The 24,525-nt window shown below is 48.7% G+C and overlaps 1 protein-coding gene across 2 annotated transcripts in view; it reads right to left on the reverse strand.

Moving 5' to 3' along the window:
* Positions 1–24,525, reverse strand: part of CLUAP1 (clusterin associated protein 1) — a 191,009-nt gene that overhangs the window by 12,020 nt on the left and 154,464 nt on the right. For both annotated transcript variants that reach the window (XM_065412434.1, XM_065412433.1), the window contains exon 10: positions 17,814–17,921. In XM_065412434.1, coding sequence (XP_065268506.1) covers positions 17,814–17,921 — 108 coding nt within the window. The remainder of the gene's footprint in view (positions 1–17,813; positions 17,922–24,525) is intronic.

Consider the following 24,525-nt stretch of genomic DNA (forward strand, 5'->3'; position numbering starts at 1 on the left):
AGTTATGCTGGTGAGTCAGGCCCTGTGTTTCCATGGCTACCTTATACCAGTGCGACAGTTCCACAGGCTGGGTCACACATCCAATTATATAAAATGGCTTTTCTTGCCACACATAATGAACTCTACAGTAATCTCCCGCCTGCTGACACACTTGCAAGGAAGCAGCACTCTAGTTACGCACAGCTCAATCTGTTTAGTTTATCAAAGAAGATTGAGAGGTGCTTGATTGCAGTACATAAGTATCTTCCAGGGGAGAAAATACTAGGTACTAAAGGGCTCTTCAGAGAAAGGCATAACAAGAACCAATGGAAGCTAAAGCCAGACAAATCCAAATTAGAAATTGGGCACAAATGTTAACAATGAGGGTGATTAACTACTGGAACAAACGACCAAGCGAAGTAGTGGATTCTCCATCTCTCAATGTCTTCAGACCAAGACTGCATGCCTCTCTGGAAGATATGCTTTAGGGAAATACAAGTTATTGGGCCCAATACAAGGGTAACTGGGTGAAATGTAATGTCCTGTGAAATAAGAAGGTCAGACTAGATGATCCCTTCTGGCATTAAACTCTATGAGTCTATGAAAAAGCCATAAGCAGGATTTCATGGAGAAGACTGATAACATTTTGACATAAAACTCTCAACTAGAGGAAAGCTCCCAAACACATGTCCAGTCTTAACAGCGACAGTTCCTGCTGTCTAGGTAGCACACTGTTACACTGTATACAGATTATTCTGTTCATAATGTCTAGCAGGAAAATGTTACCTCCGGACTAAAGTCTCAGAAAAAATGACTGGGAGGCTTCTAAGGGCTGCAGATCTACATCTTTACCCAGGTTCTTTGTAACTCAGATTCATTTATTCAGCAAGCACATCCAGTAGATGATTCATCCCCCAAAATGCATCCTGAAAGGCTCCCTCTATGTACCTGGGGTGGAAAAAGTTAAGTGGAACAGTATATGTGGCAGCTTTAAGGCGCTTAGTACAAGCTCCTTGTTGCTTTTCATCTCCCCAGGTGCAATCAATGAAATACAGATGAATGCTGCACAGTTTTGTGGCATTTGCCTGGCTCTGGGAAAAGGGCATAAAGCAGTGGTTCTCAAACTTTTGTACTGGTGACCCCTTTCACATAGAAAGCCTCTGAGTGCGACTCCCCTTATAAATTAAAAACACTTTTCATATATTTAACACCATTATAAATGCTGGAGGCAGAGCGGGGTTTGGGGTGGAGGATGACAGCTCGTGACCCGCCATGTAAGAATCTTGTGACCCCCTGAGGGGTCCCAACCCCCAGTTTGAGAACCCCTGGCATAAAGGAAGAAATGGTTACTTACTGTAACTGGTTCTTCGGGATGCGATGGAGAAGTGTATTCCACTTAGGTATGTGTATGCCCAGCGCGCCGGAGACTTTTGCCTAGCAGTACCCATAGAGGGGCGGTGCATGCACCTCATGGCTGTGGCCCCACCCCTGACTATATGAGGCAGCACCGTCCCGATCCCCCCTCAGTTCCTTTGCATTGAAACCCCTGAGAAGAGACTCCGATGCAGAGGGGATGGAGGGTGGGTCGTAGAATACATGTTTGCATCACACCTCGAAGAACCACAGTTACAGTAAGTAACCATTTCTTCTTCTTCAAGTAGATGCAGATGTATATTCAACTTAGGTGACTCACGAACACCAGAGGTGGTGCTCGCAGTCTACTGCAGTACGGATCGCAAGACCACCCTTCCAAGGCCCGTGTCCGCTCTGGAAGATGCGGTAATAGCACAGTGGTCCATAAACATATATGGACAACCACATGGCTGCCCTATGAATGTCCAGTATGGAAATGTCATTGAGGAACATTATCGATGTTGCCTGCGCTCTCGTGGAGCGAGTCTATATCCGCTGAGGAGGCGTAGCTGAAGTTCTCTCATACTCAGCCTTGGTACACAATGTTATCCATCTAGAGATGGTCTGTGCAGAGACCTCTTGCTCCTTCGTGAGGTCTGCATATGACACGAACAGATGAGGCGAGGCGAAACATGAAATGGTTTAGTCCTGTCTAGATAAAAGTCTAGATATCACCTGACAGCCAGAGCATGAAGGTGCTGTTGTTCTGGGGAAGAGTGCAGCTTAGGGAAACAGGTAAATACACCATCTGCTTCAGATGAAACTGATGGTCACAGTGTTATCTTATCCTTGGAAAAAAGAGTGTAAGGTGGCTCAGCCATTTGGGCCTGGAACTCACACACCCTTCTTGCCCAAGTGATGGCTATCAGGAACACAGTTTTCTGAGCCAGAAGGGGCAGCGGACAGGATGCAAGGTGCTCTTATAGAGGCCCCATCAGAGCCGTGTTTAGGTCCCACAAGGGAACCAGTTCTCGGACTGGAGGATGTAAGCGGAGAAGGCCCTTCAGAAATCTTGTCACCATGGCATTGGAAAAAACGGACTTCCCTTGAATTGGGGGATGGAACACTGAAATCACTGCCAAATGCACTCTCAGCGAACTGAATGCAAGGCCCGACTACCGAAGATGTAACAGGTACTCCAAGATGTCCTGGATGGAAGCCTCTGTCGGTTGAGTCCCGTGAGCAAAGGACCACACCGAGAACCAGTACCAGATTTACCATGGCGCAAGTGGCTCTATGGCGCCGGGCCTATGGTCCAGAGGGGGCCCAGTCCGCTCTTCTCCGCCCCCCGCTCTCTCCTGTGGGGGCAGAAGCTTGATGTTACCGGCTCCTGCTGCAGGAGGGCAGCCTCTGCCGGCAGCCAGGCTCTTCCCCCGCCTCTTCCCCCAGCATGCTCCATTCCCTCCCCTCCCCCTCTCCCTGCCGCCAATCAGCTGTTTGCCGGCAGGAGGGATGGGGAAGAGCAGAGCCTCAGCGCGCTCCCCACTCCGGGGAGGAGGAGGAAAATCATAGAATCTTAGAATATCAGGGTTGGAAGGGACCTCAGGAGGTCATCTAGTCCAACCCCCTGCTCAAAGCAGGACCAATCCTGAAGAGGCAGGGCCTTGGGGAAGGGGCTGGAATCGGGGCATACCCCCTCGAGCCCCCTGCCGTGAGCACCGCCACGACCCCAGCCCACACCCCCAGCCCTCTGCCCACCCTGACCCATGCACCCCCTCACACAGCCCCAGCCCTGACCCCTGCACCCCCTCACACCTCCCCAGCCCCCTGACCTGACTCCTGCACACACCCCACATCCCATGCCCTGACTCCTGCACCCCCCCACATCCCCACCCCCATCCTGAGCACCAAATGGGAGCTCCTGCACCCCCCCCCCCATTCCCACCTGCATTCCTCACACCAAACAGGAGCTGCCCCAGGTAAGCGATCCACACCCCAACCTCCTACCCCAACCCTGAGACCCCTCCCTCACCCTAGCTCCTAGCCAGACCCCGCACCCCAACATTTTTTTACAATATTTGGAAAGATCATTAAGTGGTCTGTCGAGACCCTCCACAATTTTCAAGTAATCTGTGGAAAAATAAGTTTGACTACAAGAACAATCAAGGTACCTCACTTTATTTTCATTTACTTGCTATTACTTATAGGAGGAGGATGAAGAAAAAAAGAATGAAAAACGAGGGTGGGGGGAGATAAGAGAGAATGTTCTTTTTCTTGGCTGGGTCCCAAGGAGGGGCCCCAAAATTGAAGCTGAGCACAGGGCCGGGGGGCCCCACTAACTCTAAATCCACCACTGGCTGTCATGTCACCGGGGCTGGGGATCCTGTGTCAGCTGATCCGCACAGTCTCCAACCTACCTGGGCAGTACAGCAGACATGGCCCTGTCCACTAGCTCCTCTCCACTCCCTAGCGCACCCACCACTTGCTTCCCCCTCCCCCCCACTTAAAAATGATTGTTTGCCCCTCCCCCCCATCAGGCTTTTCTGGCCGCCCTGTTGCCAGGTATCCAGTTTTAGACTGGAAATTCCAGTAGAAAACGGGACCTGAGTGTCTGGATAGCAGTGCTGACTGGAAACTAAAAGTCCGGTTATAGGAGTAATCACATTAGCCTCCGCTTCTCCCACTCCCAACACCCACCCCAGAGGGCTGGAAGAGAACCTGTCCTGCTGCTGTGGGAGGAGGGGCAGCTCAGTGCAGAAAGAGACAAAGAGAATGGGCTAGAACCAGGTAGGTACCTGCCCTATGTGGGCAGGGGTGGGGTGGGGATCCTGTTTACCTCTTCCCCAGCCCTGCCTCGCTGACAGTTTACCCCTTGACCCTCCCTTGCTCCAGGGACAAAAATTAGCTCCCACCCCACTGTGCTTTTGCCCCCAGCCCTTTTACAATCATTCCACAGGGGGGCCCACAAATATGTTTGGCGCCGGACACACAAAAAGTTAATCCAGCCCTGCCGAGAACCTCTTCCATTTTGCTAAATAGGCTGTCCTAGTGGAGCACTTCCTACTGTCGAGAAGGACTTGTTGGACAGCTTGCAAGCACTGCTCTTCCTCTTCATTTAGCCAGGCAGCAGCAATGCCGTGAGATACGGGGAGCTGATCGCAGGGTGGAGGGTGTGACTGCTTTTCTGAGTGAGCAGGTTGGGATGGAGAGGAAGTGATATGGGAGGCTGACTTTGTTGAGGGTGTGAAGGTTGAGAATCAGAGTGGTAGCCGTGTTAGTCTGTATCCACAAAAACAATGAGGAGTCTGGTGGCACCTGTAGCGGGGTGAACGCCCGCTCCAGCCCTGAAGGGGTTGGAAAAGCCCTGCAGAGGGCTGGGGCTGTGTAAAGGGGCAAAACCCCGGCTGATTGGGGAAGTGGCTGCAGCTGGGGCCATGCCCCAAACTGAGCCACTCAGCCTTATAAGAAGGCCAGGGTAGCCAGAGCAGAGCAGTCTCCCTCTGACAGGAGAGAGAGACAGGCCTGGCTGCAGGGAGCGCACCGGGGACCTAGAGTAAGGCAGGGCTGGGGACAGGCCTTGGAGGGCTGGGAAGCCCTAGGCCAGCAACTCCCCAGGCTGCAGGGTCTGGTCCCAGGTCCACATAGGTATTGGGGTTGCAGAGGGGCAGCCTGAGGGTGGGTAAAGGCAGCCAGTCCAAACCCCTTGTTGCCAGTGATGATTGGCTGATAGACTGCAGTCTGCCCCAGGGTGTGGGGGCTAGATGGTGACTGGCAGTCGCCATAACTGAGGTGACATTGGGATAGGAGGTGGGGGTTCCCCTGGGTGGGGAGACCCAGAGAAAGAGTGGGGTATGCTGGGGGGGGCAGCACCTAAGCCAGGGCACCGGGGTCTGGGAGGGACACAGGGCCAACAACAGGTGGAGCACAGGCCTGCAGAGGGTGCTCCAGAGGCTGGTGAGCTAATTCCTGGTATGACCAGCAGGAGGTGCCGCAGTGGTGAGTCCATGCCTGATTACACACCTTAAAGACTAAGAGATTTATTTGGGCATAAGCTTTTGTACCCAAAGAGGTACATGAGAGGTGACCTGCAAGAAATTCGTAAAAAGAAAAGGAGGCTCTGCCTTGCTTTGCTGAATACAGAAGGCCTGAAAGGGTTTCTAAACTTGGGTGGGGACTCTGGTATGATAACTGTGTAAGCATAGTCAGAATGAGCTCTACCCTGACATCTGGTGGTGAATTGTGGCGAGTTGTGGAAAAGAACTTCAGGGGCTGATCTTGTTTGCATAGGCACACCCACCCTGCCTAGCATGAGCCCACAGCAGCCCAAATGGGCACTTTGGCTGCTGTGGGATCCCCAGTTTCTCTGTTATTGGGGCAGGCAGAATAAAGTGTTGTTACCCTGATTATATGAATCAAGGACAGTGGAACTGTTTTATGACAGGGACTCACCATCAACTAAGTAGCACTCGCTAGACAAGGGACATGGGTTCCAAAACCCAGTGAAGGGGGATAGATAATTGTGCCTGGTGGTGTGGGTGCTCTTTGAGGTCCTGAAACACCAACTGCACCGCTGCCTCTCCACTATGGAATGTCAGAGCTAATTTGGATTCTATTAGGAGTCTAGTTGCAGGCTGCTACGCTGAATTTACTTTGGGCCAATGGTGCACCAGCACTGAGGCGCCCCCTACTACAAGCTGAAATCACTGAGTGCTGTGTTAAGTAGTGGGGAGGCCTGAAGATATATTGCTGGTGGAGCAGAGCAGTTTGCAGGACGGCTGGTGGAGCGGAGCGGCTGGTGGAATGGCTTGCGGTGAAGGCTGCAGCAGAACCCCACGGAGAGGTGGGGCAGTTGGCCTTGGAGCATGTAAGGTGCTCCTTAACACCCCTGCCATTTCCACCCAGGCTGGGAGGTAAAACTCTGCAGATAAACTTTTGAACTCTGGGGCTGCACTGACCGGGGACAGAGACTTTTGAGTTGTTGGACTTTTGGGAATTTTTTGGGTTGCTGGACTTAAGACCCTGAGGGGAAAAGGACACTGCCAAACTTACTTGGGGTTGGGTCTTTTGCTCATGGCTTGTGTTATGAATCCTGTTTGTGGTGTTTCCCCAACATAATGCTGCACTGTTCCTTCCTTTATTAAAAGGATTTTGCTACACTCAGACTCCATGCTTGCGAGAGGGGAAGTATTGCCTCTTAGAGGCACCCAGGGGGGTGGTATGTAATTGTCCCAGGTCACTGGGTAGGGGCTTGAGCCGGTTTTGCATTGTGTTATTGAAACGGAACCCCTAGATACTGAACCCGGCCCTTGTTGCTGCCAACTCAGATGGGCAGAAGGGTTACAACTGCTTGCTTCTTACCTTGGAAATATGAGGAATGTCAAACCTGCTCAGAGATGTATGTGGTGAGCTCTGGCACTTTAGGTTAAAGAGCAAGGAGTGGAACCTCTAACTTCCTTTCAGCCAAGTCTTCATTAGACACTGGAGTTAACTCATTGTTAACAAAAACCAAACCAGAAATCTGACAAAAAACCCAGACCCCATTGCTCAGATTTCACTCTCTTGTTATCACTAGCCCTCTAGCTGCCAGAGACTAGCCCTCTGGGACAGACAAGACTTGATTTATAATGTGAAAAACCAACAACTTTAAACAAACCCTTCCAGACTTCTTCATGTGAGAAGCACAAGGGGGCATACTTGCTCCCTTTGCGGGTCACCTTAACAGCCCCTAGATCAGAGGTGGGCAAACTACGGCCCGCAGGACCCTGCTGCCCGGCCTCTGAGCTCCTGGCTAGCCCCCAGCCTCTCCCCTGCTGTTCCCCCCTCCCCTGCAGCCTCAGTTAACTGTGCCGCCGGCGCAATGCTCTGGGCGGCAGCAGAGCTGGCCTGACCCGGTGCTCTGCGCTGCACCGTGGCGTGGCTGGCTCCAGCCGGACAGCACTGCTGTCTGTCCTGGTGCTCTGGGCGGCGCGGCTGTAGCACTGCCGGCCATTGGTGCTCCAGGCCGCCGGCCACTAGCGCTCCAGGCAGCGATAAGGGGGCAGGGAGCAGGGGGGTTGGATAGAGGGCAGGGGAGTTTGGGGTGGTGGTCAGGGGTGTGGATAGGGGCAGGGCGGTCAGAGGGCGGGGAACAGGGGGGTTGAATGGGGGCAGGAGTCTTGGGGGAGCAGTCACGAAGGAGAGGGGGTTTGGATGGGGCAGTGGGGGGCAGTCAGGGGCAGGGGTTCCGGGGGAGATCGGGGACAGGGAGCAGGGGTGGTTGGATGGGGCGGGGGGGCAGTCAGGAATGAGAGGAGGGGTTGGATGGGGCGGCGGGGGGCAGTCAGGGGCGGGGGTTCCGGGGGAGGTCAGAGGACAGGGAGCAGGAGTGGTTGGATGGGGCAGGGGTCCCGGGGGGGCAGTCAGGGGGTGAGAAGCAGGGGGGGTCGGATGGGGATTGGGGGCCGGGCCACACCTGGCTGTTTGGGGAGGCACAGCCTCCCCTAACCGGCCCTCCATACAATTTTGGAAACCCGATGTGGCCCTTAGGCCAAAAAGTTTGCCCGCCCCTGCCCTAGATGCAGGCTTTGGCTTGGGGTGGTGAGATATACCATAATATGGACATGCAAGAGGTAGCTACTAAATGAATAGCTGTTAAAAGACTGGACTTTTCAGGAGAACAAACTGCTGGTGCAGCTATCACAGGGCAATCCTTGTATACAGTGCCTTTAAAACAAAAAGGTTCTCTCTCCATCCCATGCCTGCTGGAACAGAGATAGAGAAAAGGTGGCAAAACAAGAGAAGCCCTGGGTAGGCTGTGCTGGAGTCACTATCTGGAAAGGGAGCCTTTTTTCCTGCTGTAGGGACAGTCTGTATAACATAACCTAGGCTAGACTATGTAGCTCTGGAAGAGCTGCCTCAAACCTACTAGACATATTGTTTTCTCCCATGCTGTATTGTATATTGAATTATAAAATGATAGATGGTCATGGGTATCTAACGCAAGGGCTTCAGTGGAAGAAAGAAGGGGGAAAGACTGTGGGTGTGACTTTTGCTCCTCCTTACATTCATGTAAATCAGGAGTAGCTCCATTAAGTCAATGGAGTTACACTTCTGTGACACTGGAGTGGGATGAGAATCAGGCCCTGTGACACATCCTCCGGAGACAGTCTGATCCCGAAGAGGTGAGGACGAGGGTGCTCAATACACTGAGCATTAGCAAAAGTGAGATCTTCTAGGTTACTAGAAGAGCAGGGCCGGCTCTGGCTTTTTTGCCGCCCCAGGCAAAAAAGCCTCCTGTTGCTGCCCCCCGGCAGGGAGCGCGGCAGGGGAGGGCGGCGAGCCCGGCCGCGGCCCCACTCTCCCCGGGTGAGCGTCGCCCCCCTCCAGGTGCCGCCCCAAGCACATGCTTGGAGGGCTGGTGCCTGGAGCCGGCCCTGTAGAAGAGTCTCTACAGTGAAGGCAGCACATTTTAAAATTCAGATATTTAAAATCAACTCTGTGTGTGAGCCTCTGTAGGGGGAGTAAGAGGGGCTGATAGAGGACATAAGTACATTTACTCATGTTCCTGAGGAGAGTCTGAAAATAGAGGGCTTGTGTCTGCAGAACAGGGAGAGCTGGCACGTATGGAGGCGTATGTCACTTGCAGTTTACTCAGTTCAGCTCAGTTTAGCCTGGAGTTTCAGGGCCTGCTCTGGAGTTTAGTACTCACTGATTTACTCCTGCCACAGAGGTTCACATTGCTTCTAAGTGAATGGAAGTTTGCTGGGTTTACTTACAGACAACGTGAGTTCAGCAGGGACAGGATGTACAAAGTGATAATTGGGTATAATGCTAGTAATGAACATGCTGTTATTCACTACGTCTCTGGATTCAGACTGACTTGCTCTGTAAAGTATGTAGCCGCTGAGCTATTGAAAATTGGAAATGAACGTGTATCCAGGGTTTCACCTTCAAGAGTCTGCAGTTTTTCCTCTGTGTGTGACGCTTGCTGCAGCTGGCAGTGTAATAACTGTGCACTGTCTACACTGGGGCCACAATCCAGCAGTGGACATGTATTAACCCCCACGCCTGAGAACAAATGGGTATAAACTGGTCATTAACAAGTATAGGCTTGAAATTCGAAGGTTTCTAACCATCAGAGGAGTGATGTTCTAGAACAGCCTTCCAACGGGAGCAGTGGGGGCAAAAAACCTAACTTGTTTCAAGATTGGGTTTGATAAGTTTATGGAAGGGAAGGTATGATAAAGTTGCCTACAATGGCATATGGCCCATCTGTGACTGCTACGAGATGGGACACTAGATGGGGAGGGCTCTGAGTTACTATAGAGGATTCTTTCCCAGGTATCTGGCTGGTTGGTCTTGCCCACATGCTCAGGGTCTAACTCAGGGGTGGCCAACCTGAGCCTGAGAAGGAGCCAGAATTTACCAATGTGCATTGCCAAAGAGCCAGTGTCTCCCACCCACCAGCAGCACTGCCGATCAGCACCTAACCCTCCATCCCTGCACCTCCCCCTGGCCGCAATCAGCTGTTTTGTGGTGTGCAGGAGGCTTGGGGGTGGGGGGGAGGAGTAAGGGCACAGCAGACTCAGGGGAAGGGGTGGGGGCCTTGGGGGAAGGAGTGGGGCCGGGGCCTGGGGCAGAGCCCGGGGTTGATCATTGAGCACCCTGTAGAACACTGGAAAGTTGGCGCCTGTAGCTCCAGCCCTGGAGTTGGCGCCTATATAAGGAGCCGCATATTAACCTCTGAAGAGCCACATGTAGCTCTGGAGCCACCCCTGGTACTTCAGTAACTCAGCCAAAGATTATGGGCCTATTACAGGAGTGTCTGGGTAAGGTTCTGAGGCCTGCAATGTGCAGGAGGTCAGACTAGGTCATCACGGTTATCTATGATCTGTAATCTCATACATTCTCTGAGACTTAATTCAGCTGATACAGGCTGCAAGAGGCCCAGGCCAAGTTCCTGAACATGATTCTACTGGAGTGCAGATTGGTGGTTGGAAGGAGAAAATGAAATCCCTATTTGAGAAGAGTTTATTTGTGTCTGATTTCACTGTGCAACCCTTTTCCTAGGACACAGAATTCATTGTTCAGCAAGTCGATTGAAAGAAGCTTGGCTTCTTGACACATACACAAGAGGGAAGGAGTTTGGAGTCTACTCTTCCTGGGCAGCATGAACAAGAGTGTTTACTAAGTTCCAGTCAATGTGACAATGGGCAACCCTGCTGAACACCAGATTAGTGCACAGATGTCCTTGGGGATGGAATTTGAAGGCAATGAAATCACACAGGTGTCAGTGAAGGCAGAATTTTTCCGGCAGAACCTATATTACTGGTGATGATGTGTGAGAAGGAGAAAATAACCCAACCCAACTCTCAGATCCCAGGGGGAATTTGCAGGGCTTGCTGTTAGAAACAACCTCCTTTTACTCACAGACTAAGTCCCCCCCTTTGAGCTAGAATAAGTGAGAGATAATAGCAGGGAGCCCCAGGCTGCCATGTGAACAGAATGTAAGAAGAACATAAGAATGGCCATATTGGGTCAGACCAAAGGTCCATCTAGCTCAGGATCCTGTCTTCTGCCAGTGGCCAATGCCAGGTGCTTCAGAGGGAATGAACAGAACAGGTAATAAAGTGATCCATCCCCTGTCACCCATTCCCAGAGTCACTTTTCAGAGTAAAACTGCACTTGAAGATGTTCATTAGGGAGCGACTTAGTGTGAAAAAGTCATGGAGGTCAATACAAGTTCAGTAAATTCCTGCTATAGGCTGTGGGTCGCTCTGAAAACTGGTGTGACAGGGACAGAGCTACCCTGTGCTTCATCCACTATGAAATAGCTAGAGGGGTTCAGTCTGCCATGCAAGAGCATACTTTGGGCAGGCTCTTGGCCTTTCCTCTATAGTTTTAGCACAGGAACATAATCTAAAGCCTACAGCAATCAGTGAAAGACTCACTGTAATAGGCTTTGAATCAGGGCCTATTCTACACTACCAGGGTCAGATGGTTGGGTTGTATTTCAAGAGTTCAAAACCACTTCTGATTTTAAAGACTTGGCAAGGAATTAGGTTGTGATCTGCAAAGGAGCTGAAGGTAGGTGCCCAAATCCCATTGACTGTCAGGGCAGTTGGACACCTTACTCCCTTAACATCCTTTGAAGTCCCAGACTAAGTCTCTAACCCTGGTGTCTCTAGTACTTGCGAGAGATGCCCCATTAAAAGAACTGGGCTGTTGTGATTAACTGCACATTTCTCTGTGTTTTCTATGCACTGTGTACAAATATCTTTTAGGTGCAGTTGCATGAAGGAGCTTTCCTAGTCTTTGGTAAATAATGTGATGAATATGTAAATATGAGATCAGCTGGAACAGAGTCCATTGGCTCCATACTGTGGACTTTAACAAACTGCCTAATGAAATGTTTAAGGAGCCCTTCTGGTCTCTTGGGCAAATGATACCATTTGAAACAACAGCTTGAGGGTGCATTTACCGAGGGAACTGACTGGAAAGACTCCACGGAGCTCTTTATGAGTCTTGGGTCCAACACTTACGTTCCGTGATTATAAAAACAATAACTGTCATCCCCTCCAGGGAATGGACGTGCAAAAAAAAAAAAAAAAAAAAAAAAAAAGCCATATGGAGGCTCAGCAGAGTCCAAGTGACAGGTGCCATTTTGTCTCTAACTCAGGCTGTTTGCCCACTTCACCCCATGACAGAGGGGCAGGTCTGCCTCTGGTGCATTTGTCAAAGAACATTCAGTTCCAAGGGTCTGAATCTGAGAGGTGTTGAGCACTTGAAAATCCTGTCAACTTCAACTGGAGGTACAAGTGCTCAGTACCTTTCATGATCAGGTCCCAGATGCCACAGTCATTAGCATTCCAAAAGCACACAACGAGTCTCTCAGTATTAGATTTGTGAAAGTAGGTGCAAAATAATAATAATGGGTAGCTCTCATGTAGCACTTTTCATCAGTAGATCTCAAAGCGCTTTACAAAGGTCAATATCTTTATATCATTTTACACATAGGAAAACTGAGGCACAGAGAGGCTACTTGCCCAAATCATCTGGCAGAGAAAGGAATAGAACGCAGGTCTCCTGAGTCCCAGCCCAGTGCTCTATCCACTAAACAATACTGTCTAATGAAAAAACCCTTGACAAATCCTTCAGAGTTGTGTAGTACTCTGAAACCCATGGATGGCAGGACCATGAAGGAGACACTCTCCTCTGGTTTTCTAGTGGGGTGGGCTCCAATGCATTTGCTTACAACAGGAAGGAAGTTTTACTCCAATATTTCTTGGGAGTTTCTGTGCACACCAATCCTGTGAGGATGGCTTGGAAACATTAAGAAGGAAGATGCCATTCTGTAATAAGCTCTGTGCAGGTAAAAGAGGTCTGCTCACATAGAGCAGGTTGCAGGACCAGGCCCTAGCATTTTATATGGGACTTAAGTCCAAAGCAGACTGCAAGGAGCTACAGAGGGATCTCACAAAACTGGGTGACTGGGCAACAAAATGGCAGATGAAATTCAATGCTGGTAAGTGCAAAGTAATGCACTTAAATAAAAAAAATAAAAATAATTCCAACTATACATGTACAGTGATGAGTTCTAAATTAGCTGTTACCACCCAAGAAAGAGATCTTGGAGTCTCTATGGATAGTTCTCTAAAAATGTCTGCTCAATGTGCAGCAGTGGTCAAAAAGGCTAACAGTATGTTAGGAATTATTAGGAAAAGGATAGAAAATAAGACAGAAAATATCATAATGCTACTATATAAATCCCTTGTGAGCTCACAGCTTGAATACTGTGTCCAGTTCTATTTGCTCCATCTAAAAAAGGATGTAATAGAACTGGAACAGGTTCAGAGAAGGGCAACAAAGATGATAAAGGGTATGGAATGGCTTCCATATGAGGCGAGATTAAAAAGACTGGGACTGTTCATTTTAGAAAAGAGATGCCTAAGGGGTCTATAAAATCATGAATGGTGTGGGGAAAAAAGGGAATAGAGAAGTATTACCCTTTCACACAATACCAAAAACAAGGGTCACTCAATTAAATTAATAGGCTGCAGGTTTAATGCAAACAAGAAGTACTTTTTCACACAGCGCACAACTCACCTTTGGAACTCATTGCCCCAGGATGTTATGATGGCCAAAATTGCAACTGGGTTCAAAAGAGAATTGGATAAATTCATAGAGGATAGGTCCATTAATCGCTATTAGCCAAGATGGTCAGGGATACTGCCCTGTTCTATATATTCCCCCTGAAGCTCTGGTACAGCCCACTGTCAGAGACAGGATACTGGGCAAGATGGACCCTGGTGTGACCCAGCATGGAAGCTTTTATGTGGTGCATAGGGCCTTATGCTGACCTTCTGCACAGGAGTGAATTTCACCCTACAGGGAAAAATGTTCACTGTACAGTGCAGCTATAGTACGAGAAATCTTTGATCCTGATGCCTTTCTAATGTACATGCACTTCCAGATTCTCCCTTGTTAAGTCTTAGTTTTGGTTTCACAGCTGTGTTGTTCTTTAAGATCCAGAGAGTCCGTAAGAACTGGATTATTATTAAACACCCCAAATAAGATTTTTTTCATGTTTTGAAAAGCAGGAGAAAATCCATTGAAACCTGTGAGAACCTAAACAAGGAACAGACAGCTGTTGTGCATTCCTTATTGAATTTCCCCCACCAGCTTAATGTCCCATCTGTAGTTTCTTCACACCTTAGTGAGACTGAAGAGAAGGGAGCATGCTAGAAATTCAGCAGCCAAGGTCTGAATACGGTTGCAAGCTGGGGAAAATGGGAATGAAAGCAGGAATTTTGGAGGAATGATTTCCAGAGAACAGTCTGTCCATTTCACTGCCAGTCCACTCCCCCCCTACTCTGCAGGTCTTGTGCTGCAAGGAAGGATTCTGAGGGGTCCCAAATGAGGTATTTCAGTTTTGCAGGGTCTCTCTGTGTAGGGGCAGGGCATGGGCAGGATGGGCACTAAGGAGCTGCTTCTCTGCAGATCCTCCTCAAAGGGTGGCAAAAGTGCCCATGAAAGCTATTGCAGGAGTTGGGCTAGAGTAGCCTCCACAGAGCAGCTCTGTAACCACTCTGCAGCCTGCCTAGTGGGGGAGAGGATTCCTCCCCTGCACCTCTGCTCAGTGCCTGGTTCAAGTTAGCTGCTGGGCTCTGGATTTGAGCCTTTCATGCACCATCTTCTTAAGCGCAAGTTTAAGTACAAATCTGGGCTAGGGTGGAAATGCCCTTTTCCCACCTTTCAAAAAGGTGCTCACACACGCCACAAAAGCAGTGTCAAAGTGCAGCATACTTTGCTTACATGCTGCTCAACGTGCAGTCCCTCCTGAGAAATCTATTAGTAATGAGATTAGGAATGATCCATGCAGTGCAGCCACCCCCACACGTATGCAGAGCTGTTACCAGCAAGTCAGACAGTGGACATACACAGACATGGGGACCAGGCTCTCTGACCCCCCCCCCACCCCATGAACCGCCAGCCAGAATATGTCTCTTAGGTTTGATTGTTATATACTTAGTTCCACATGCCCCTGTAAGATGCATTTTGCTTTCTGAATAAAAAGCCTTTTCTCTTCTGCAACATTTCCTTACTCATCCTTGCCAGGACTGTGTTAAACAATGTAGCTTTTCACAAGAATAGATTTTCTCCAAATACACTTGTTAGCTTGTCAGCCAACACAACATTATCACAGCAATCCCACACGCAGCTGCTGGAATGTTAATATGCTTTAGGAAATCTAGATCTCTTATTCTTTGACTTTGCATTAATAAAGACCATCCTCCCACACCAAAAGCCAAACCAGTCTTGGGTTGCTATAGCCTAGGCTGTCAAACCTCATCCCCAAATATAAACACAGAGGTGATATTTCTATAGTTGGGATCTCTTCAATTCCTAGAATAAAGAGCAAGAGCTACTGAATTTTGGGCATGCTCTCCAAGCCATCTGGATAACTGGGCTTCATTAGCACCCTGGATAAAGTTGCTGAGAGAACTGACAGCACTGAATAATGGTTGACTTAATGCAGTCAGGCTTTCTCACGCAGCTCTGTAAACACAGACCATCTCTGTCTGAATCTGTAGCATTTCCATTACTGGGCTATTCCTGAGCACAAACCATCAACATGTGCCACATTCTGTAATGGTTTTATTACATGAGCCAAGGTTACACTGGAAGCTTGACTAGACTCTGAACTTATTTCACTTATGACTGAAAATTCAGGTTGGAACCTTAGTCTCCAGAAATGAAGCGACAGATCAGTGCACTACATGTAATCACTGTGCCATCTGATCAGATATGAATAGGCTTCACATTTGTCACTTTGCTATTCAGCCTGTCAGGGGGTAAACAACAGAGAAAATGAAAATGATAGGTATACTCATGAAGTAAGATACTACTCGTTGTGAGATCTGAGTATGTCCCTTGATGTTTTAGGTCAATTACAAGCAGTGTCCTTAGTTGCTGATAATTTGCCTCCTGGTGCCATGTGACATAGCAACAGATGGTGCAATGTTGCTGTGTAGACAAGTAGAGGACAGAGCAGTGAAGAAAGAAATGCGAGGTACAGGAAGATGATGAGAGGGTGCAGGCTGAGAGGGATGGCCACTCTTGATTCAGCAAACAGAGAGATCAGATAAATTATCGGAAAGTTCAGAGGAAGATTATGTGTCAGAAGAAGTCTATTAAGTATGGAGGCACAGTAACTATGAAATTGTGGCAAGCGATCTAGGCACTCTGGCAGTGAAGATGTATCAGGAGATTGGGAATTGTCTACATGAAGCATAACAAATAATATTTTTATTAATAACAAGTCTACAGCCATAGTTATTTGCAGCAGCAAAGCTTTTCCTAGAAAAACCCTACTTACCGCAAAATTCATTGCTTTTAGATGCTGTTTCTTCCTCCCGAAGCTGCTGTTAAGGGCCAATCATTTGACTATAGCCAGCTACCTTGTGCTTTGTTTTGTCTCAATGTTAACAATTGGAAATTGGCAAAGGCAATCAGCAAAAATGGAAGTAAGTGTAGTATTTAGCTGTATACTGGAGCAGTGACCAAGAGTGAGCTCACATACAGTTTAGGGGTAACCATTCCCATAGCACCAAAACCATGAAGATGCACGCTGGGTCTTTTCTGATAAATTCTGATGTAAAATTATTTGTGAATATTTGTGTTTCTGGTGGTTTTCGAGAGAGTGAAAGTACTTTTATTCAGAATGAAAATCATGGCAAACAGTTTGGGATAAAAATGTTTGAAATGTGCCTGGCTGAGATCCAGGGTCTGGCTCTGCTCGCACATACACCAGCCTAAATCCAAAATAACTCTAGGAAAATTAACAGAGTGATGCTGCAGGAGATGAGAACAGAATTAGGTGTAGACTCGCCAGTTTTTCCAAAAAACAGGTTCCAGCAGGAGCAGCAGCTGTATGAGCTTCCCCACACGGCTCCTTCACCCCTGGCCCAGAGGTCCACTGCTGCCGGTGAAGAGATAATTCATTGTCTCTGGCTCTTTTAAATACTTGGCCTCTGCTGAAACTGCCCCAAGGTGACAATTAGGTGCTTTTTATTTTTAATGTAGGAACTGAACCGAGAGCATCAGCTCACTTCACACAAGCCACCAAAGCAGCCCTCCGATGGTAACTACTCTGAGTCACTGCTGGTCAGGGCTGTGCTGGAACTAGTATCCTAGAGGTTAAAATCTTCAACTCATACGTTATTACAATCATGTGAGCCAACCAGTCCTTCCATATGGGAAACAGTTTGGGTGGCATCGTGAATACAACAAAAGGCCAAGTTTTGAAGCAGCACCTCAGGAGGTTAGTGTAGGGCAGGGGTTCTCAAACTTCAGTGCACCGCGACCTCCTTCTGCCAACAAAAATTACTACAAGACCCCAGGAATGGGGGGGAGGGGGGACTGAAGCCTGAGCTTCAGCCCCACCACCCTGGAAGGGGAGGGGGGAAGCCAAAGCCCAAGGGCTTCAGCCCCAAGCAGGGGGCCTGTAACCTGAGCCCTGCTGCTCAGGGCTGAAGCCCTTGGGCTTGGGCTTTAGCCCTGGGTCCTAGCAAGTATAAAAGCCAGCCCTGGTGACCCCATTAAACCCATAGTTTGAGAATCACTGGTGTGGGGAATATGTGAATTCACTCTACATCTACTGCGAAAGGAAAGGAAGAGCTCCCCAGTCAGGCATTGGGACCACAGGCCTACGGCTATTTCCAAAGCTATTTCTGAATCCAGACAAGGTAAAAACACACTGATCTTTCCAGTAAAATTTCCCTTGCCTTGGCTCCCTTGAAAAGACCCCTCTTCTCTGAAACACTACAGTACCCCTGTCAGTTCAAGAGAATTGAGCAGGGTGCAAGCTCATGAACCCAAACAGGATCTTATACCCAAAGTGTCCCACAAAAAAAAGTATCCAAACCCTGTGCTGAGCAGTCAGGAGGAGCACTTCTAGTATGTCCCATCAAAGAGGGGGAATTAAGGGGAAGTGAGGATACCTTGCATCAGGATCTCCATGGCCGTGCGCTGCTTTATTAGCTGCCTGTCTTCCTCTTCACTATCAGATCCCTCGTCCTCTTGGATCTCTATGTCTGAATCATCGTTACCTGTTTAAAACAAAAACACCAACAGCACCGAATTAATGTAATCAGACAACGCCACAGCAGTTCAACACAGTGGCTGGGTGCAAGGGCATGCTAATGCTCTCTGCTTCTGTTCAGGGATTCCTGGCTCAATGTCTACACTGCAATTAAAAACCTGCGGCTGGCCCGTGCCAGCTGACTCAGGCTTGCAGAGTTTGGGCTAAGGGTCAGTTTAACTGTGGTGTAGACATTCAGGATCAGGCTGGAGTCTGGGCTCTAGGACCCTTTGTGGTGGGAGGTTCCCAGAGCTCGGGCTGCAGCCTGAGCCCAAACATCTGCTCCACAATTAAACAGCCCTTTAGCCCGAGTCCCAGGAGCTGAGTCAGCTGGCATTGGCCAGCTGTGGGTGTCTATCTGCAGTGCAGACATACCAAAGGAAACCTACTCTGGCCAGGACTCTATGATGGCGCAATCATGAGTTTCTGGCAATTACCCAAAACAAAAGCAGAACACTGTATGGCTCAGGGTGTAGGGTGTATGGAGGGCTTCTGATTTTTTGCTTTAACTGATGAACATTCATAAAATACCCACAATACAAAAAAGAAAAGAAACAGGTATTTATCCAATGAACACCAGGAAACACCAGAAAGGGTTACTTGTATCTAAGTAGGGTTACCATGTTTCAGGTTCCCCCAAAAGATGATACTGCTGGCAGGGGCAGGGGGGAGCTGGAGGGGAGTACAGTTGAGGGGTGCTGGAGGGGTTTGTGTGTACTGGGAGATATTTGGGGGGTGTTGGAGGGGGAATTTGGCAGATGCTGGAGGTGTGTGTGTATACTGGGGGGTATTTGGGGGGTGCTGAATGGGGCATGACTATACTGGGAGGAGTACCTGGGGGGTGCTAGAGGAGGTATCTGGGGACTCACTCTTGAGGTGGGGGGGCAGTGTCGCTCCCTGTCATGATGGCAGGGCAGCTGGTGCAGACCTGGGATGCAGCAACAGCTGTCCGTCAGCACCTCCCTGCGGGGCTCTCCCCCTCCCCAGGGCTGGGAGCCAGGGCTTGGGTGGGCAGGATCCTGCAGCTGTGAGGGACCAATCAGATGTGGATGCAGGGAAGAGACCAATTGGGACTCTTTCTGAGCTGCAACGTCTGCTCCACAAAAACCCTGACGTTGCCTCTTATTTGAAAAATCCACCCAGACAGAGGGCGGAGGATCAAAAAAGAGGCAATGTCCAGGAAAACCTAGACATATGGTAACTCTAATCTAAGGGTTTGTCTACATGGAGCAGTAATGCGGATTATGGGGATGTGATTTCTAAAGCACGCTACTGTGTGCACATTAATTGGTCCCTGCTGGTGCGCAGTAAAGGTTTCCTTGCATTCATTAACATAGTACTGTTTTTTTTTTAGTGTAGTACTATGTTAAAGTGAACTAGGAACCACTACAAAAAGTTTATTCATTACAGTATATACCAAAGCAATGAGTAATTACTCATTATGCTATACACAAAGAGCCCCCAATTCCCCCACCCCCCATTTTGGACATCTACATAAAACTCAAAAAATTCTAAAAATAACCCCCCCAAATGAAATGAATAATCCTCAAACATCAGAAGTTCTAGGTATATGGAACCAGAGCTCTCCCTGCTGCATTGCGGGGGAATAGCCAACCTCCTAGCTCCCCAAGAAGAAGGCACTATTACCAAGAACGGTTATCAAAGAAATTGAGATGAACAGGAAGTACCATATAAAAGCCTTGAGACAAGATAATATTACTAAGGCAATATTCTAAATATACTCTCTGGGTATGAATCTTATCAGTGTACAGTCAGAGGGTACTATTTTAGCAGCTGATTATAGAATAAAAATCTTATAAAAGGTTTTGCAAAGCATGAACTTAAGTCTCCTACTACCTCAGTCTGACATGAGCGATATCAAAGACATTTAATAATGGATCAGAACAACACACTGTAATATCCTCAGGTTATTGAAAATAGTGCTGGGTGAACCCCAATCTGTTTGGAGGAATAGGGCAGTTCCCCACAGTTCAGATACTTCTCCAAATACTTAGAGATTTCCATTTTCCACCACTCTATTTTTCCCAGCCCAATCAGTTCTTCCCTCAGTCCCTGATTCCCTCTCCCCAACCTGCCATATGAACCCGAACAGGCTCTCTTGCATCCCAAATAGATCATCAGTATCCAACTCCTTCTGTCCAATCCCTGATAAGATCCCTGACCCCAGCCCCCAATAGGCTTGCTACCTTTCATGATATTCCACAAGGAAGTGGGTCACAGGTTGGTCAGCTGCTCTGATCACATCTTTCATGCTCCAGGGATTCCCTTAGGTCAGCTAGAGCTAAGCGGAAATTCAATTTCAAACAGGTGTTGAGCCACATTCTGGCTTACACCCGAGACTTTGTTTAACCTGCATAATAATTCAAATACCTGTTGGAAGCTGCATAATTAGAAACTCCACTTTGTTGTATCCCTGACATGGCTGACTCAGACACTTTTCACTCCCGCATAGCCTGTTCTTATGGTGGCCCAGCAGGGGTTAAGAGATGGGTGGGAGGTTAGAAAAAGGCTCCATTTCCTTTAGGTCCCTTCCCATGACATCAGCTCTTCTTCTTTCCTCTTTCTTTTGGCCAGTTCATATCATCCTCCTGTGCACCTGCAATGGACCCCACCCCTCTCTCACCTACCAAATGCCTCTCCTCACTCAGGACTGGCAGGCTGCTTGTTTGAAGCCTGCCTTCTAGTTCCTGGGGAGGCTACTTGTTTCATTGTTCATTGCGATTTATGGGCCACATCCTTAGCTTGTGTAAACTGATGTAGCTCTGTTGACTTAAATGGAGCTATACCATTTACACCAGCTGATCATCTGGCCCCATTTTAAAACTGTCATTTTGTCAACAAACATTACCTGCAGGCAGAAGAGAATACTTATGCTAACCTTCTCAGTCAACAGTACCGGCACAAAGCCCAGAGCACTCAGAGTAAGGGTTTAGCCTGTGCAGTGTGCAATTTAGAAACAAAAACAAATTAATCATTTTGGAGAAGATAAGCAAACCTTTTCAGGGTAGATTTAATTACCAAAATGTCATTCTAGAAAATGGATACGTCCTCATTTAATTATGATTAGTGGTAAACTGACATTCCCTTACAACTTCTAATTACAGGTAAATGTATAAATGCTAGCCTGTTTTTATCATAATCGTATGATCATATTACCAAGTTACTGAGAAAATATAAAAGAAGAGAGGCACTTGAGACACTGTTTGGTGAGGTTATGGAATTGATTAACAACATTTAGAATTTATATTTGCTGTAACAGCCATGTGAGGCCATCATTTACTGCTCTGTCTATTATTGAGTTTGAACCAAATACCATTTCCATTTATTCAATATTCATTAGAGTCAGATTTTATTCAGCCCTTGCTTATGCAAACACCTTAGTAAGGGCTCAGTATAAACTAAGGCCTGGTCTACACTACGAGTTTAGGTCGAATTTAGCAGCGTTAAATCGAATTAAGCCTGGACACGTTCACACGGCTAAGTCCCTTTTTTCGACGTAAAGGGCCCTTTAAACCGGTTTCATTACTCCACCTCCGACGAGGGGATTAGCGATAAAATCGGCCTTTGCGGGTCGGATTTGGGGTAGTGTGGACGGAATTCGACGTTATTGGCCTCCGGGAGCTATCCCACAGTGCTTCATTGTGACCGCTCTGGACAGCACTCTCAACTCAGATGCACTGACCAGGTAGACAGGAAAAGCCCCGCGAACTTTTGAATTTCATTTCCTGTTTGCCCAGCGTGGAGAGCACAGGTGACCACGCAGAGCTCATCAGCACAGGTAACCATGATGGAGTCCCAAGATCGCAAAAGAGCTCCAGCATGGACAGAACGGGAGGTACGGGATCTGCTCGCCACATGGGGAGACGAATCAGTGCTAGCTGAACTCCGTAGCAGTAAACGAAATGGCAAAATATTAGAAAAAGTCTCAAAGGCCATGAAGGACAGAGGCCATAACAGGGACGCACAGCAGTGCCGCGTGAAAATTAAGGAGCTAAGGCAAGCCTACCACAAAGCCAGAGAGGCAAACAGAAGGTCCGGGGCAGAGCCACAAACATGCCGCTTCTACGCGGAGCTGCATGCCATGCTAGGGGGTGCAGCCACCACTACCCCAACCGTGTGCTTTGACTCCATCAATGGAGAATCACGCAACAGGGAAGCGGGTTCGGGGTACGAGGAAGATGATGATGAAGACAATGAAGATAGCTCACAGCAAGGAAGCGGAGAAACCGGTTTCCCCAACAGCCAGGATATGTTTATCACCCTGGACCTGGAACTAGTAACCCCCGAACTCACCCAAGGCGTGCTCCCAGACCCTGAGGGCACACAAGGGACCTCTGGTGAGTGTACCTTTGTAAATATTACACATGGTTTAAAAGCAAGCGTGTTTAATGATTAATGATTAATTTGCCCTGGCAATCGCGGCCAGTACAGCTACTGGAAAAGTCTGTTAACGTGTATGGGGATGGAGCGGAAATCCTCCAGGGACATCTCCAGAAAGCTCTCCTTGATGTACTCCCAAAGCCTTTGCAAAAGGTTTCTGGAGAGGGCTGCCTTATCCCGTCCGCCATGGTAGGACACTTTACCACGCCAGGCCAGTAGCACGTAGTCTGGAATCATTGCATAACAAAGCATGGCAGCATATGGTCCCGGTGTTTGCTGGCATGCAGACAACATCCATTCCTTATCTCTCTTTGTTATCCTCAGGAGAGTGATATCATTCACGGTCACCTGGTTGAAATGGGGTGATTTTATTAAGGGGACATTCAGAGGTGCCCGTTCCTGCTCGGCTGAACAGAAATGTTCCCCGCTGTTAGCCACGCGGTGGGGGGGAGGGGTGAAGTGATCATCCCAGAGAATTGGGTGTGTGTGTGTGGGGTAGTTGGGTTTGTGCTACATGTTAACCCGGAAACCGCAGCCCCTCCTTTTACATTGCAAATCCATTTTAAATGGCCAACCCAATGGGTGCTTGGTATGGGAAATGAGGGCGCTACTGTTTGAAACCATTCCCACATGTTAAGAAGGTTAAAAAAGCCAAAAGACTGTGGCTTACCATGGCTGCCTGCAAGCCGAAATCTGTTGCCTGGCACTGCGTGAGTGATCTCTCACACCAAACCGGCAGGCCCTCAATATAAGAGGAAAAATGCGACCTTGTAACGAAAGCACATGTGCTGTGTAATGTGAACAGCAAAATTTAACGTGAAAGAGTGTACCCATTGTTCTCTAAAATGTGTCTTTTTTAACCACCTCTCCCTTCTCCTCCACCAGCTGCAAATGTTTCTCCTTCACAGAGGCTAGTGAAGATTAGAAGGAGAAAACGGCGGACTCGGGATGATATGTTCTCGGAGCTCCAGATGTCCTCCCACGCTGACAGAGCACAGCAGAATGCGTGGAGGCAGTCAATGTCAGAGTGCAAAAAAGCACAATATGAACGAGAGGAGAGGTGGCGGGCTGAATCGCGGGCTGAAGAGAGCAAGTGGCAGGCTGAAGAGGATAGGTGGCGTCAGATTGCTGACAGAAGGCAAGAGTCGATGCTCTGGCTGCTGGAGCATCAAACTGATATGCTCCAGCGTATGGTTGAGCTGCAGGAAAGGCAGCAGGAGCAGAGACCGCCGCTACAGCCCCTGTGTAACCAGCAGCCCTCCTCTCCAAGTTCCATAGCCTCCTCACCCAGATGCCCAAGAACGCGGTGGGGGGGCCACCCAGTCACTCCACCCCAGATGATTGCCCAAGCATCAGAAGGCTGGCCTTCAATAAGTGTTAAGGTTTTAAAGTTTTAAACTGCAGTGTGTCCTTTTCCTTCCCTCCTCCCCCACCCCTCCCGGGCTACCTTGGCAGTTATCCCCCTAGTTGTGTGATGAATTAATAAAGAATGCATGAATGTGAAGTAACAATGACTTTATTGCCTCTGCAAGCGGTGCTCGAAGGGGGGAGGGGAGGGTGGTTAGTTTACAGGGAAGTAGAGTGAACCGGGGGCGGGGGTGGGGTGGCGGCGGAGGGTTCATCAAGGAGAAACAAACAGAAGTTTCATACCATAGCCTGGCCAATCACAAAACTGGTTTTCAAAGCTTCTCTGATGCGCACCGTGCCCTGCTGTACTCTTCCAACCGCCCTGGTGTCTGGCTGCGCGTAATCAGCGGCCAGGCGATTTGCTTCCCACCCCGCCATAAATGTCTCCCCCTTACTCTCACAGATATTGTGGAGAGCACAGCAAGCAGCAATAACAATTGGAATATTGGCTTCGCTGAGGTCTATCCGAGTCAGTAAACTGCGCCAGCGCGCTTTTAAACGTCCAAATGCACATTCCACCACCATTCGGCACTTGCTCAGCCTATAGTTGAACAGGTCCTGACTACTGTCCAGGCTGCCTGTGTACGGCTTCATGAGCCATGGCATTAAGGGGTAGGCTGGGTCCCCAAGGATAACGATAGGCATTTCAACATCCCCAACGGTTATTTTCTGGTCCGGGAAGAAAGTCCCTTCCTCCAGCTTTTGAAACAGACCAGAGTTCCTGAAGACACGAGCATCATGTACCTTTCCCGGCCATCCCACGT

Source organism: Emys orbicularis, chromosome 10 (genome assembly GCF_028017835.1).
Source record: "Emys orbicularis isolate rEmyOrb1 chromosome 10, rEmyOrb1.hap1, whole genome shotgun sequence".
Taxonomy (NCBI): Eukaryota; Metazoa; Chordata; order Testudines; family Emydidae; genus Emys; species Emys orbicularis.